Source organism: Cyrtonyx montezumae, unplaced genomic scaffold (genome assembly GCF_038088225.1).
Source record: "Cyrtonyx montezumae isolate F1298 unplaced genomic scaffold, pur_monq_1.0 scaffold_30, whole genome shotgun sequence".
Taxonomy (NCBI): domain Eukaryota; kingdom Metazoa; phylum Chordata; class Aves; order Galliformes; family Odontophoridae; genus Cyrtonyx; species Cyrtonyx montezumae.
Window position 1 is genome coordinate 14,301,337 of NW_027072035.1, and position 16,847 is coordinate 14,318,183.

Genomic DNA, 16,847 nt, shown 5'->3' on the forward strand with positions numbered 1-16,847 from the left:
TCTTGTACACAATTTCACTTTACTACATAAGCTAGCAATCTTCTATCTTGCTTTGCTACATACTTGATTTCAAGATGAAAATATTCCCCTTGGAAGATCATTAACCGGATTTCTAATGAGCATATAATAAAAAAAGAGAGGTGATGCAAAATGCACACTTCATAAGCTTTGCCAACGACACAAACCATAGCACGGAACTTCCCCATTCTATGTGGTTTATGAAAAAACATATGATACTTACCAGTAATGATATTTGCCCCTCCTTTACAATGTTTAAGATGCTCTTAAATTTTTTCACCTCTTCACTCCTCTCTTCTGAGCCCCCTGGACCGCTCCAGTTCATATTCAGTTCCTCAAGCTGCTTGCTCTCTGCCACTGCTGTCTGCAGGTGAAAAGTCCTTAGGTGGCAGTTTGGCATAGTCTTCTCAGTTTTGTGAGCCTGAGGACCAGCAAATGTCCTACAGAGGAACCCTTTGCCCGGGGCTTCTGATTCATGGACTGAGCTGCACTTCACTAAAGGCTGGGAAAGCTCTAATTCTTCTGTTAAATGCTTGTGCTGATCAAGGACAATGGGTCGTGTTTTTCTCAGCTGAGAGCCTTTCACAGGAGAGAGAACACAGAATTGTGTCACCCCAGCAGGCTCTATGCTCTCTGTAGAGCATGTCTTGCCACTAACACCATTCACTGTTGAGCACACGCCGAAAATTTTTTTCTCAGGAGCTACCTTTGTGAAAGAAACAAGTTGTTGACTTGATTTAATATAAGGCACATCCAAAATTTCATCCATATCCAGGTCGTAGTGCTCCAACTCCCCAAGCAGAACAGTAGGTTCAATGTTTTTACTTTTAAGGTTTTCTCCTTCTCCTGGGCTCTGGTCATCATTTGGAGGTGCAGGCTGAGATTCATTGCCTTTCTGGTATTCACCCTTCTGGTTCTTTTGGTCATCACTTTCATTATTCTCAGAGCTCTCTGGCTGATGCTTTAATGGGGAAACCCTCTTCACTGGTCTGAATTTATTACATGCATCTGCAATTCCTGTTGGTTTCTGTGCATTTCCGATAAGAGTTGAACCTCCACAGTTCCAGCTGCTGCTGGAAACTAGAGAAATAATAGATGATTATGATTTATAACTGCTTGTCATTATTATATGAGTAACATAATATGTTTCAAAGGTACACCTGGCTAGGCACCAGAAACCAGAATAACATGATACCGTATTTAATTCATACCTTAGCAGATTTAATTGCAACTCTAAGAAAAAAATTACACTCTAGAACTGCAGTCTTTAAAAACTGTGTTTGTAATCTGAAGAAGGTCCAGAGGAGGGCCACGAAGATGATCTGAGGGCTGAGCAATTCTCCTATGGAGAAAGGCTGAGGGAGCTGAGTTTGTTCAGCCTGGAGAAGGAAAGGCTGCAAGGAGACCTCACTGTGACCTTGCAGTACCTGAGGTAGTGTGATTCTCCTGAACTCATAAACAGGAGGGAGACCAACTTTTTATACTGTGTGATAATGACAGAACAAGAGAGAATGGTTTTAAAATAAAGGAGGGGAGATTTAAGCTATATGTTAGGTGGCAAATATATACTTAGTGGGTGGAGTGGCACTGGCACTGCTGCCCAAAGAAATTGTGGGAGCCCTGTCCCTACAGGCATTCAAGGCCAGATTGGGTGAGCCCTGGGCAGCTCAATTTTGTGGGTGGCAACCCTGCTAGAGACAGGGGGTTTGGAGCTCAATTACCTTTAAAGTCCTTCAAATAGTGTGATTCTATAATCATTTATAAATAAAGTAGTTTGAATCAAGTAATGGACACTAGTATAGAACCTACTGTCATTCACAGTGGCTCTGCCCAGCTATGCTTGGTTGCAAATATCACATTGCACAAAGATGCCGCAGAACAGTAAGACAACTTTCCTGGGAGGCCAACAAAAGGTTTGGTAAAAAAAATTTCTAATGGATTTGTTTTAGCAATAGCAACAACAATCTATACTTTAAGGGCTAATATTTCTGGAAAATACGTATTTTTTCATATGAGAAATGGAAACTCTGTTTTCGTCAAAACAGAAAGTCAAGAGACGTGAACCTTCCTATCTGCTTAGCCTCAGCAAGGCTGTACCTTAGGTACTTAGCACATTTCTGGGCTCACCTGTACAAGGAAGATACCGACTTCCAAGTCTGACCCAGAGACAGTAAGGTAGTTCTGGGACTGGAACTTCTTTTGTCTGAAGAGAGGCTGACAGAGCTGGGACCATCCAGTCTAAAGAAGGCTCAGGAGAATCTTTTCAGTGTGAATAAATAAATGATGGGAAGTGCTGAAGAACAAGCAACCAGGGGTCTTCTCAGTGGTGCACACTGACCAGACAAGAGATGCAAGCTCAGTTTGCTGCCATCTGAACATGCATGATAGAAAGCAGCAGCTGTGTGTCCCAGCCTGAGCCTGGAGAGGTGCCCAGCCTGGGTAGAAGAAGTCCTGGGTCAGAAGAACTGGAAGAGACAGCCACATTCTTTACCTCACTTAGAAGAAAAACAGGGTTTTTTGCTGTGACATTGGTCACTGCAACTAGTTGCCCAGAGTCTCAGCCTGTGGAGATATTTAAAATTCCACTGGACATGGACCTGGCGAATCTACACTAGCTGACCTTGAGTCAGCAGAGAGGTTGGGCTAAGTGATTTCAGGAGGTCCCTGCCAATATAAACTATTCTATGATTGTGTGATCTGAAAATTAACACCTACTTATTCAGGTGTAATGTTTCTTTTTCCATTTCTCCTCTGTATGTTGGGCTTCTCAATCCAATTTTCCATCCCTTAATGCATGTGCATGCGTGCACACACACACACACACATTTATAGCTCTGGACCGTTCAGCACATTGGAGTTTGACCAGCAAATGTGACTTGCAGAGAAGAAAGAGAGCTCAAGACACATGAACTCTTAACAGTATCAGGCCTACACTCTTTCCTACAGTTCCAGTTGGTGAAATTTATGTTCTCTTAATCAGTCGAACTCTGATAAAGAGTTTATTTTGTTAAGTTTCAGTAGAAAAAACCTCTAGGCAGTTTCTGTTTCCTATGTTCCTCTTCTGTACACTAAGAGTTAATGCATTCTCAAAGTCAAGAATGCAGCTTAAACATAGCAGATTTATTACACATGCTAACTGCATATCAGCGAGATCTAATCTGTGGTCAAAATACACAATTTGCCATGAACACCTTCGTAAGGAAACAGATACATACACTTTTAGTGCAGTTCTAATGTTTGAAGTGAAAGATTAGCACAGCTTAGTAGTTACGGATGTCTGAAAATTACCTTAATACTTTTGGAAGTGCTTAAGAATACATTTCCGAAAAAGAAATAAAAATAATGATAATCAGAAGGCATGTAACTTTGTGGGCCAATACAAAGAACGCACTGTACTGACTTATTTATGTATTGTATAAGATTCTAGGTTCAAAGGCCTACACTTTTATGTTGGTTTTATTTACATGTGAAATTTTTTCCAAGTGATACAGGCAAATGGATACCATATGTTTCCCAGCTGTTTTGTTCTGACAGGAACTATTAAGCACTCAGTATGGAAATGAATTTTGTCTGAGTTTTATGAAAACACTGCTTTCAACACAGGGGTCTAGACAGAGGGAAAGGCATCAACATTTTGTTTGTTGTCACTTTCTTTAAGCTTACATTTCTTCTGCTGCTTTGCTTTTTCCACTTTCTAACCCTAGCAACGAGCTTTTACAGAAATCACTAGTGATAAAACTATAAAATCAGACACCACAAAGAAGCTATGACCTTTGTAATAAATCTACCTTGGTTCATTGCACAGTCATTTATTTCTCTTCCATCACAACTGGAGTGCAGTAAAGCAATTGTTTTTCTTCATTGTTTTTCTTCCCAGCACATTGGAGGAGCATCTCTTTATAAATACTAGCTCCAGAAAATCAAACTGTGACACCAAGAACAATTACTGATACTTCTACTGGCTTATGAATATGTTCTGTACTTAATTGGGATGATGAATTTACACTGCACTTAATAACGGATTAGAATACGCCACCAAACCACATAAAGCAGTAGGGAGAAAAGCACTTGGATGCTGTATGGTCTGCATTACTGCTTAGCACTTACAGCATGGTTTCCCCCTACAAAACATGAGAACATCAGCCAGAGTGGAATAGAGCACTGCGAGACACTCTTCCCTCCAGTTTTTAGTTCCTTGCTCTTGGAGAAAGCAAAAACAAGCAATGTCTGTGTCTTCCAAAACACTGTTACGGTAGGAGTTACATACACGGTCTTCAACAGTTGCTCCTGATGAAAAGCCCCTTGCTCATTTTTCCAGGAACTTAGACAAGGGCCACTGAATGTCTGGGTCAAATAAATACTGCTTGATTCTTTTAAAAACAACAATAGAAGATGCTTTGAACTTAAAGCAGTGGACCAGAAAGTGAAGCAGCTAATGTGATTCCAGAATCTGACAAATAGTTCTGGTATGTTCTTGATAAGCTCTATCTCTTCCATGCACCAATATTTCAAATGTAAAATGGTGATGACAAAACTTATTTTTTCCAAAAGTGTTGTCAAATTTTCTTTCCTTAACTTTTAATCACTACCATGAGAGACTTGGATGATCCCACTGTTGTGTTAATGTAGAACACAAAGAAAGGAACAGAAGAACTGGGAAGAATTTTCATCAACATCAGTAAAGTAGTGTAGGTCCAACTGACCTGAGGTACTAAAGATTTTCCTTGGCACAAAAGGAAATAGTATCTGAGGAAAATCTGGAAGGGTCAAATTTATGAAAGTAGTTCTTAACCATATATTATGCTCTGTGCTTGTCTCGAGGAAGAGAAAATACTAGATTTGAATAAAGAGGCCTGAAGGCATGTTTACAGTTTCATTCATTCAGAAGCATGCTACAATTGTGAAGGGCAAATAATTAGAAAAGGAACTTCTCTGGCAATTCAATCACTGTCATATTTGATTTTAGGAATTTGCCTTTAGGCAAATTAATACCTTTAGGTATCCTTATAACAAGTTTCCAGTTGGAAGCATCTGCTGACTTCAAAGTATTTTTCAATATTATTCAAGTTTCAAGGGTGTGGAGAGCTGTGATGGAGCGTTTTACCTGATATATGAGCATCTGTGGAATAACAGAGTAATCATATGCCTTTTGTCCAGCCATCAAGACTAGCCAGTGCACAGATTAACTCTGACAGGCAATTCAGAGAGAAGAGCTGGGATGACTTCATCTTGCAGCTGGACATTAGAATTACCTGACTCTAATGAAAATAACAAAGAGCAAATCTTTTACTTTAGGCCTCTACGGAAACTACTGCTAAAGTTCACTTCTGAAGTTCACAGAAGAGCCCGTCTCCCTGTCATAAGGGCACAGTAACATTCTTTAACTGCTAATATGTTCATGATCTATTGTAACACAAGGAAGTGACAAAGGGCTTTATATCAAACAGTATCATGTCCAGATGAAACTGACCATAACATTGAGTGTTGTTCTTAGATAATCCACACAAGATCTTCATGGATTCACCTAACAGAGAATGAAGAACAATTCACCTTTGTAGGATACTGACTGGCTGTGGATCTAACAAAATGGTCAAAGCTCTACAAGTGTGCTTCTGTCACCATCATTTAGATTAACGCTTTGACTAATGGTCTGCAGTCATGACTGCTACTAATGAACAGCTCAGATATAAAATGGGCAGTGGTATGGGCAAGCAGGAATAAAGATAAGAGTTAACTTCAGATCAGTTGGCACTGAATCCATGTTGTTTTACTAGATCATTAGACAAGATAGACCTCTTTTTAATGAGACTGAAAAGGTGCATTAAATCATTCCTCTTTTTCTGTGGGTGGCAAGTGGTGACCCTCATAATTGACTTACATTACCACACAGCTCTTCTAGCTGGCTATCTCTTCTCAGAACAGACAGCAGTATCTTATGGTCAGCTATGTTGAACCTTTGTCCAGCAAAAGAACTGTACAACTTCCCTTGATCCAAATAGTTATCAGTCATCAATGACACTAACACTAGGTGACCTGAGCTAGATTGTGCTAACTCTAAATTTCCAGTATTTCAGCCTCTGTTTTATGTAAAATCCAGATCTACGCAGTCACATAACATAGGAAAATTGTGAGTAACAGAGAAAAATATTTTTGCTTGAGCCCTGAATTTGATAATCCTACAATATGGTAAGGCTATCTCTTGATTTAATCATATCTAGTTGGTCTTTCAAGTCTATGAAATTCTGTAGCTGAATATGGTTCTTACTATGATTGCTTCCCTAATAACTCTTTCTCAAAGTGTCCTGGTAGCAAAGTCTTTATTGTAGGAGCCATCTGGAAAATAGATCTTTGAGCAAGCTGTTGTAACTGGACCTACTCTGAGCAGAAAGTTGGACAAAATATCCTTGAGATGTGCCTCATGACTCAGTTATTCCATGAAGAAAGATGTAACCACCCTGAAAGAACACAAGCCCTTTTTGCAGGTAGTAGCAAGACTGGAAACTACGTGTAAAACTGACAGAAGACAAAAAAAGAGACAGTAGGTTTTTTCCACAAAAACTTTTCAATATGTATTCAAAAATATGGTATAAAATACAGGGAGATACTCCCTGCCCTTGCTTCTTGGGAACATAATGAACAGCTTTTTTACCATTTAGGCTATTATTATTTACAAGAACAAATTTTGCTTGGTTGGCTCTGTTGCCACCAAGGGATGCATTCAAATGACTTCATTTGAAACGCTTCCTCTTTTACAATGAACACTTGGAATTTAGTTTCACCCATCACCATGAAGGAATTCTGGGATTATTACCAACAACACCTATTTTTTAATAGCACTGTGTGACTCCATAATTATTTGAGGCCACTACATATATAAAAAGGTTCACACTGGGAATTTTACTGTCCTCTGAAATAAATACCTGACCATCTTCCTTGTGATATGACTTCAACAGAGCGTCTTGATTCAGTTAAGTATTGTACTCATTTCTGGTTCATTTAGAGTACTGATATTCTGATTTCATATACAGATGGCAAGGTGTTGTCTAAATAAGGGAAATTTTTAGAAAATTTCTCATACTTTTTAACATTTGACTAATTTCCAACAGTGGCAGCAAGACTTGGAGGGATCAATATTTATTATCAATAGATAATAAAATTATTAACAAATAGATAATAAAAGCCAGTTCCGAATAACTATCTATTATTATTTCATTAATGTAACTGAAATAATATTTAACAATTTTAACAGAAGGTGGCACTGTTTTACAGTTTTAATATATTAATAACCTCCAAGAAGGCATTTTAGAGTTCTTTAATGTAAGCTGCAAGTCATGAGAGTCTGAATTAAAGAACGACCCTGCACTGATAAAATGAATGTGGAATTGTTTCCATTTAAGTGGGATAAAAAGAAAGAAAAGGACTAGAAATGATAGAAACAATGATAAATAGTAATTTTTCCTTTTAAATAACAGTACATATTTTCCAGGTCATGCAAACATTAATAATGAATAAATACTTAGCTTCAAAATCAAATTTTACTTTTAAGTTTCTCTTGCTGTTAAAAATTAAGAGCTTAAGATAGAAATTGTCTGCCATTTTATGTTCCTTAGCATTTTATACTTGCTAATTTCACTTTGTCAAATATAAAACCTACCTTTTGAACTCTTTTGTGAATTTTAATGGTGGCTTTGAGCTCTGCAGTAAGATACTAAGATGGACACTAAAAATGAACATGCTTTTATCTACAAGCAAAAATGATACAAAGTGAAATATTGTTCTTATATGAGATATATATTTAAGGAAAATTAGAAGTCATTGTAGCTGACAGAATATTCTTCAGCACAATGATGTGGTTCATTGAAGCTCATTGAAATACAGATGTTAGACTCGATGATCCCGGAGGATTGCTTCAAACTCAGGACATTCTATGATTCTGTGAGACGTCTTGAACCATTTGCTCAAGCGGCCATAGAAAATCTTCCCAGAAAGAAAATAAGCAATTTCATGCTTAATAACAGAAGCGTAAAGGTCTGATTTCTGCTGCCAGAAATCAATGGGCAGACTGGCTAACACTTCATTTCAGAAAAAAAAAAAAAAAAAAAGCTGGATTGATATTTAAATTATATTATTTAATTATCTGTTTCTGTTCTTTGTGGCTATTATTCTAGCTATGAAGATCATTCTCTTAATGCATGATGGAAGAAAAAACAATTATCCTCAATCTCACACTGCTGTGGTTATATCAGGATTCGGCTCACAAATCCTACACCTACATCTTTGGCCTACAGCTTCTCTCCCATCCTGGAAATATTTTACCTTATAGCCTTGGGGCACTGGCAGATATACTTTGGTTCCAGGACTCCCCTGGAATTTTCTTGAGTCATAATTCCCTCACTGTGAGGAAGGACACAGAGGAGCCAGTGCTGAGACTGTATTCACTGCACAGCTTCCACACATATCTTGCACAGAGGACCCTCCCATATTGACAGTTGCCCAGTACGGAAAGGAAAAGAGGAGGAGGAGTGAATCTGGGGAGGAAGGACCTGTCCTCATCCAAAAGAACAAGTAATTTGAGAAAGAGACAGAAAGAAATAGTTAAACAAACAAACAAAAACTGATGAAAAGTTTACAAGAGATGGATGAGCAAGCATACTGACTGGTAAACACCAGTATGTGTATCTATGTTTAAAAGTCTTTAGAGCAATTTGGTAAATGTAATCAAGCACTTTCATATATTGCTAACATATTATTCAATGTTTAGTTCAAATGTGAAAAAAAAGGTATTTATAGGGCTATTTACTAACTTACCTGACAACAAGGAATAGTTACACCTCCATATAATCAACCACATATTAAAAAATGTAATTCCAGAAAAAGGAATGGTCCTTTAAATTTGTTATATAAGTCTTGTGATGAAAATGATTGTCTTCATATTTATGTGTACCTTGAAGTTGAGACTTATTTTACCTATAGCTCTCACTTAATTGCCTTAGTGCACCAAATACTTTTTCTGAGCTGAAGCTGAAAGAGGCTGCTTTTTTTTCAGGCTGTTAGGGTCCTGACATGTCTAGTCTGACAGCCAACACATTATACTTAAATTCCTTTAACAAATAATTCTCAGAAAGTTCTACTTCCACATTTTTTTCTCTGTTTTAGAGAGAAAAATGCAATCTGTAACTATACAGACATATAAGGCAGGAAGATGGACAAGTTCTTGGAAAAGTCTGTTTTTCTCTGTGTAATTACTTAAACTGCCACTGGAGAACAGACACAAAAAAGCAGGAACATTATGGACAGTAAAAAATTATGATGTAATTTATCCTCATCAAAAATAGCAAACAGTAGCAATTATTTGTGGAACTTTTTAAATGGCCTGTGAAGGCAGGAGACTGCATCGGAAATATGAAAAATCAAACGACTGGGACTAATACAACGTTTATGAATGCAGTTCCACTGACATATCAATGATATCTGTGCAGGGATGTAAAGTGATATCTTCCTGTGCAACACTATGTGTGTGTGTATTTAGTGACTGAGTAAGAAAAGAATAAACTTTTGTACCATTTCCAATGCATAAACTCACAAGTGATAAGTACAGTGAAAAAAACACATTTTAATTCTGCTTCCAGTTTGCCAATATTATAATCAGTGCTAGAGACCTATTTTTTGACTCAAGAATTTTATACAAAGTTTTGAATTAACTTCCACTGGCAGACTCCCCAGCACTGCTACTGTCTTCCAGCAATGCCTGTATTTACTTCTGCCAGATCCTTTTCAAGGCAATGGATGAGTGGAGATGTAATTAAAATCATCATTGAAAAACATCTGACTGCAGAGGCAATCATGAAACAACAGAGCTACACAATAACTGTCAGTATCCTATGGTTTTAAGGAAGAGCTCACAACCAATACTTTATCCTGCTATCTGTTAGTATTTTACCCTACAAAGAAGACACTTTTCTTCCTGAGAGCAGATAGAGATGCTGCCACTCTGTCTGAGCAGTACCCATGGGTCATGGGTATGACATGGATATGTATGTATGTATGCTGTATGTACCCATGTGAAACGACAATATAATGCCATGCCACCAAATGACCAGCTGTTAATACTGGCAATACTTACACACGGTTGGAGAAAACAAAGGGGCAAAATATGTGCACTGAGAATGGAATTAAGGAAGCAAGGAGAGTGCTGAACATGGAGGAGGGGAACCATGGGGGCAATGGTGAGGAGAATGGGAAATAGAGGGATCTAGACATATGTAGGAGGAATATTCGGAAAGACTTTGTGGGATGAGTGAGGGGAGAATGTGAAGAGGAATGGGAAGATAGAATAGTGGGGAAGAAATGTGTGTTACAAGAGTTAAAAATAGGGGAAAGGGCATGGGAAAAGTGAGAGAAAAAGGGAGGAAATAGAGGAGGAAGAGATGGGACTGTAGAGTGAGAACAGGAAGAAGAATAGGGGAAAGAACTGCAGGAAGACTGGAGAACAGGAAGGGAGAACAGCAGAGACAAACTCTGGGGAGAAAGATGTAAAAGTAGAGGATGTACTGAGTGTGAGAACAGGAGAGAGGACGGGCAGCAAGGACATGGGAGAGGGACAGCAAGGATGTAGGATGTAAGTGGGGAGGGCAGGGAAGGACAGCAGAAAGATGGGGAATGGATGGGACAGAGAGAACTGTGGTGGTGGTAAGACTGGGTGTCCTCTCTCATATTCCTTGCCTCTCTGCTTGCAGACTTTAGGGGCACAATCACTGATGTCCATGGTGTAGGAAAAAACTCTGCAAGAATGTATGGGCAGGAAAACTTCTCTTTGCTACCCAGAACAGTGGCATGGGGCTACGAAGACCAGGCCTTTATGACTCTGGCAGAGGTACTAGCTCTCGTAAAGAGCTTAGTAACACACGTTGGAAATTCACAGTTCTCTGAAAGGAAATCAAGAAACAAAATTTGCCCAAGTATCGCACAGATCCTAAAACCTTCTATCATCTCGCAAATTCCAAGTCCACCCTTTCTGTTATAAAAATCTTATGATTAACAACATTAATGAAAATTCAATTAAAACATCAAATGAGAGCGCAATAAACTTTTCATACTCAACAAAAATGCTCTCTCACCAATTCATTTCTCCTCCATCAGGAAGAGAAAAACAAAAGGGGATTAATCTGATTTACAGAGTGAAAAATAGCACTGAATGCACTTTTTATCAGGGGGAGAGCAGTAGGATGGAAGGTCCCCAGCTGGTTCTCATCTATATGCCATGATTCTTCATTTAGTTTACACTATTAAAGTCAAAAACTTTGCTTTAATCTTAACTATTACAGTATGCCTTAGAGTAGATTCTATCATGTAGCATCCTTGATACAGTTTCAGACTCTGGCAAAACATCATCCCTCAAACTGGTCATGGCCATATGGGTAGTAAAAGTATCCAACATTTTTTCATTGGCGCCTACATTATTACATCTTGTCACCAATGGTTTCTCAGGTTTTCGAGTAAATTGTTGCATATACTGTGGTTTGGAGCTGCTGAGATGAAGCCCTACACTTATCTGTACGCAGCCAAATCTTTTTTTGGAACTTTTTTTTCCTTCTAATGAACTAACATCTGTTGAAAAAAAAAAAAAAAAGTCATGTTTCCAGAAAGCTGTACAAAAATTAGAGAAAACAAAACAAGGGAGCACGCCAAGAAGAAATCGTTGCCAAGCTGTACGTGATAAAAAGCAGCCTAGAAAGTGATGGGTGGACAGAAGTGGGGATCATACCTGATCTGTCTTCATTTTGTGAATCACACCTTCTACATAATTCTGGGATAGTCTTGAGAGAAGTTATAGAGTACTGTAAAAAAAGAAAAAAGAATACATCAAGTAATTAATTCAAAAAGATGAAAATGAAGGCTTTCCAACAGGTTGTGATGACAGTGTCCAGATCTATCAGGCTGAAGGTACTTCAGGCAGTCTGATGGTGCCCTCAGGTCGCATAACAAAGCGGATGGTGTCTGCTTTTGTGTCTCACAAACTGATTTTCAAACACACAGGAAAGCATCCACAGCAATCGCCTTTCTAAACATAACTACTGTTTAGGTCACGAATATATTTTATACATTCTTTACATGGAATGTAATGTAATTTAGATCTCACAGTAAATCAAGACTTCACAAGGTCTCACTCTTCCCACTAAGACTTGTATTATGGCATTTATATGGCAAGATAGTTAATGATTAACAATTAGAATTTGTATGTAAAATTAATGAGAATGTATACACCTTAAAGATCTGTTTTCAGGAAGGGGTACATATGCACCCATATATCACACCACAAGGCTCATGTCTGGAATCCAGGCTTTATTAAGGTAACCTGTGTTGTTACTTTGATGTGACAGGATACACCTGACCATGATCAGTTTGTTCTCTCACAGCAACACTGAAAGGGAGAGAACCAAGGATGATGTATCTTACTAAACAGAAATCTTTCTCTTTCTTTTATAAACTTGAATAACCTCAGTAGTATACATAATCCAGAGTTATAAAACTACAAGTTCTGACATAAACTAATTAAGTTACTTCATACAAAGCCTTCCTTAGCCAAATGCTTAAATGTTACAGGAATCTTCACTGAAATAAACAATCACCACCATACCTGTGAAAGATCAATGACTGTCCGTTAAAACAAAACCAAATGTTTTTTTTTTTTGTTTTTTGTTTTTTGAAACTAAGAAAAAAAAACATGATTAGCAGAACTGAATAGTTTTTTGGAACATAAATACCATATGCTTTCAAAGAAAAATATTTTTAGTTGGTGTGTGCAAAACAATTACACCCTCATTAGATTTCCACACAAAACTTAAACAGTCAAACATCATTCTAGCTTTAGTTGACAGTTTGTCATATGGAGTTTGATTTGCTCTGAATGCACAGCTGGCAATCTACCTCAAAATAATCTGAAGTCAACCTTGTGATCAACTGCAGAAGTTTATTTACTTCTCTGGTGCAAGTTCAAGTAAGTCTATTGCTCAACTGATTGCAGTTACGTTTATATAGCCTCACAAACCTTCCATGCCTCACTTTTTCCCATGATGGCATGATTTAGCGATGAACTGATAAACTTCATCTACAAGAAGTACTCCCAGGAAGAACACAATTTACTAATCAAAACATTTAGCACAGAACTGCCTTGTGACTCCCATCCACATTAAACAAGGGGGTAAATGTAGGTCTGCGACTGCACCCAATCTGACAACTTAAAGCCATAAACAGAAGAGGAACTGACACAAAGAGAAAGATGCTGCTACAATACAAATTAATGTAAGTTAAACACACACAAGCATAAACACCATGTGCTTTACTTCACTGTAGTTACTGTTTAATAAAGATCAAGTTGTTAAGCTATACATCTTGCTATTTCAGCACAAAGACTCTGAAGGCAATGTTGAACTGGCCTAGCAAGATTCTTAAGAGAATCCAAGAACATGTCTCCAAGGAATATGGTAGCTTCATAAGACCAGCTGGTGCAGTTTAAACTATTACACAGTTTGTAATTCAATTAGAATAAGGCCTTTTGTATTCTATTGCTATGTGCTTTGTCAGGCATCCTCAAAAACAGAAAGATTGTTCTCTTTCTGTTCTTTTTTCTGTTCTTCCTGGAACAACAAATTTTCTTTCAGCTTCAACCAAAATGTATCCAATCCCCCACAACCCTCCCTGATAACAAAAGTAAAATAAAATAAAATAAAAATTAGTGTTATGTATTAATCATATTGGTTTGATAGTCTTAACAGGTTTACTCCCACTGATTTCTGTCCTCAAAAAGACTTTTGCACACTGACATTTCTGCAATCTGTCTTTTCTGGTCAAGAAGTAGAGACCTTATTGAAACTACTCTTTTAAAATAGTCCTTTCCCAACCCTAAATACAACACATTGCCAGCTCTTCCCTCTACAACTACTTTTTTCTTGCATTCTAGCTCCATCTCTCATTCACCAGTAATGTTTGCTAGCTTTACTTCAACAGAGAGCTTCAAGGATACTAGGTATCAGTGGTATCAGTGACAGCAAAAGAGGCTAATACTGCAGCTTTTCCCTAGAATATCACTTAGATTTACTGCTATTTAATTTCAAGTTCTCTGTTTCCCACCTTTCTACAATCTTAAGTTGTTTCACACAGAAAATCTAACTCACTTGTGCAAGTTTCCCAGTATAGCAGTCAATTAAACTAAGAGCCAAGGGCCATGATCATAGGCATGAGTATCAGTGAAAGGTAAGGAGATCAGAGTGCTTTGTGAGTCTGTCTATGTGCACATTTTGCTCTCTAACAAGTATGTATTATTGTTGACAGTGAAATTCAGTAATAGGTATCTTCCTAGAACAATGTATACAATGATATTTCTGATTGCTGATTGATAGTTGGTGCCCTTTTTCCCTTGGCTTTCATGGCATGCCAATGGCCAATCTGTCACAGTTAATTTCAGCACATCCTTAAGAAGGTAGTAAAATGGAAGAACTGCATTAACAGCAAACAAAAGTCAAGAGGCAGGCACAACTATTCCATGTAAATACAAGATATTGACTTTTTTTTTCAACAGACAGGGGAAAACAGAATCTCCCCTGACAGCTTATCTTACAAACACTTGTAAGTCATGTTGAAGTGGGCTACAGAATTTGAATTAATGCAAATGTCAACATTTTGAACTTCAGCTGGTTTGCAAATTTTAATTAAAAAAAAAAACAAACCACAAGATAAGAGAAATAAAACATCAGTCTCTGTTGAGACTGCGTAACTTCTCTGCCTCTTGCAGACTGACATATCTGAGAAGCATCAAAAAGAAGAAATACTGTATTACAAGGTGTAGCAAGATATGAATGGTTAAAGATAAATAAATAAAAAGTGAAAACAACATTTTAAATTTGCATTGTAGAGAATACTTTTAATGCCTCCTGGAATAGAGTAAAATGGCAAAGCTGGACACATACTGTGATTTCAGACCATGTTATCACAACCATGACATCCACAAAACACTCAGGACCATGTCTTGCTCTAGCTGAAATCACAGCTCCTTGTTTTCATTTAGACAGAGAAAGCAGACACTTCCCTTCACTACAGTAAATTTATTTCCAGGCATTATTATTACCATAAGCCAATCAACATTTCAGCTTATTTGCTATATTGGTAAACAACTTAATTATTATTCAAATGCCGTTTAATTAATACATTTTTATTATATTTGCAAAACCACCCTTTTTCTTAGACATTTCAGAACAAGTAAAGCAACAGCACTTGGTCTAAGGAAGATTTTTCTCAATAATATAAAAAAAAAAAGGAAAAAAAAGGAAAATGAAGGTTAGCCTAGAACTGTGTTTGTGGGAAATAACTCTCCTTGGAAAATATCCTTACTTAATGGATATGATCAACACCTTCAGAGTACCAATCAGTTATTTGTGCTGTGCATTGTTTACCTGTAGGTTGCTCCAAAAGTAATTCCTCCTACTTATTTTCATGGAAACTACAACAGATACGAAGAGTAGCATAACTTCATTTAATAAATCAAATACTTTGGTACAAAACACTATTTTTTGTCACCACCATTAGTTATGCATTTTCACAAGCAATGAACAAGAGCCCTCATGTTGCACTTGTAGAAATCTGCACCAGCTGTGCATGGCAGTCTGGGACATGGCTTGTCTTTCACACCTTTGCTGTCTGGAATAATCTGAACACTACCAACTGTGAATTCAGTGGCACACCTTTGCTTCATCTGTACTTCCATGGCAGACACCATTTAGTCAGACTGTCCCTCTGTCACACAGCAACAAAACGTAACAGAATCTTGTCAGGAAGGTTCAACCCCAAGTGCCATACCACCTTTGTTCACCTCTGATGCCCTTGGCCAACACAATAAAACAGGAGAAATCACTTTTGGAGTGGCTTTCATACAATTTTATATAGATATTTCATGATACTCTTGTAATGTTAAAGCACGCAACTTTGATACTACTGCTATGGAAGGCCTGAATCTAACACTTTATATATATTTCTGTTTCTATCTGCTTTTTTTTTTTTTTCTTATAAGGGAGAGAGCAGAAGAAAGACGATTATAGTAGAGTTAATCAGCTAGGCAAGAAACATATCCACCCATTGCAGTTAGTGCCTGTTCCAGCATGGCTGAGCAGGACACCTCATGCAGAGCCCAGAAGCTCTGGGTGCCACGTGGGAAATCTGGCTGGGCATTCCGGTATCTCAGCAGAAACCTGAAAGGAGCAGTGACTACTCATGACCAAGGTAGGGTACAGCAGGTTCAGGAGTGCTCTGTGCCTAGCAAGCAGGGAGCCTGGAGATCAGCCACATCCTGACCATGTACTCAACAGGGCTCTGCCAAGCAAGGATGGACAGCAAGAAGCTTTTCAAAGTGTGTCAACATACTTGGCACGTTGACAGCTTCTTAATTACATTTTTGCCTCTCTTACTGTGTTTGCTGCTTTCATATATTTTCAGAATAGGCCCAGTCCTGTACTGGCACCACAGAGTCAGAGTGCTTTCCCTGCAAACTCAGCTTCAAGCAGCTTACAAATATCTATCATCAGAAGCTATGGCTACATACATTTTTATGGTCTTTCGAAATTACTCCTGTAAACCAATATTCTGTAAAACAGTTAAAGTAGTTTTAATTTGCATAATTTTCCAGTGCAATAGAAATACAAATTCTGCATAAAGTACAAGGAAAACTTAAAGTAACCTCAACAGTAGTACACAACTTAGGAGCAGGAATATAATTATGGGTAAAATAAAGAGGAGAGAAAATGGGAAGTTTAAAACATAGTTTTACTTACAGTGCATCC

General features: G+C 37.9%; 1 protein-coding gene across 2 annotated transcripts in view; it reads right to left on the reverse strand.

Annotated features, from left to right (window-relative positions):
- SNCAIP (synuclein alpha interacting protein) overlaps positions 1-16,847 on the reverse strand; it is an 84,274-nt gene that overhangs the window by 29,895 nt on the left and 37,532 nt on the right. For both annotated transcript variants that reach the window (XM_065744325.1, XM_065744326.1), the window contains exons 3-4: positions 11,783-11,855; positions 242-1,098 (exon numbers count right to left, since the gene is read on the reverse strand). In XM_065744325.1, the coding sequence (XP_065600397.1) occupies positions 242-1,098; positions 11,783-11,855 (930 nt within the window). The remainder of the gene's footprint in view (positions 1-241; positions 1,099-11,782; positions 11,856-16,847) is intronic.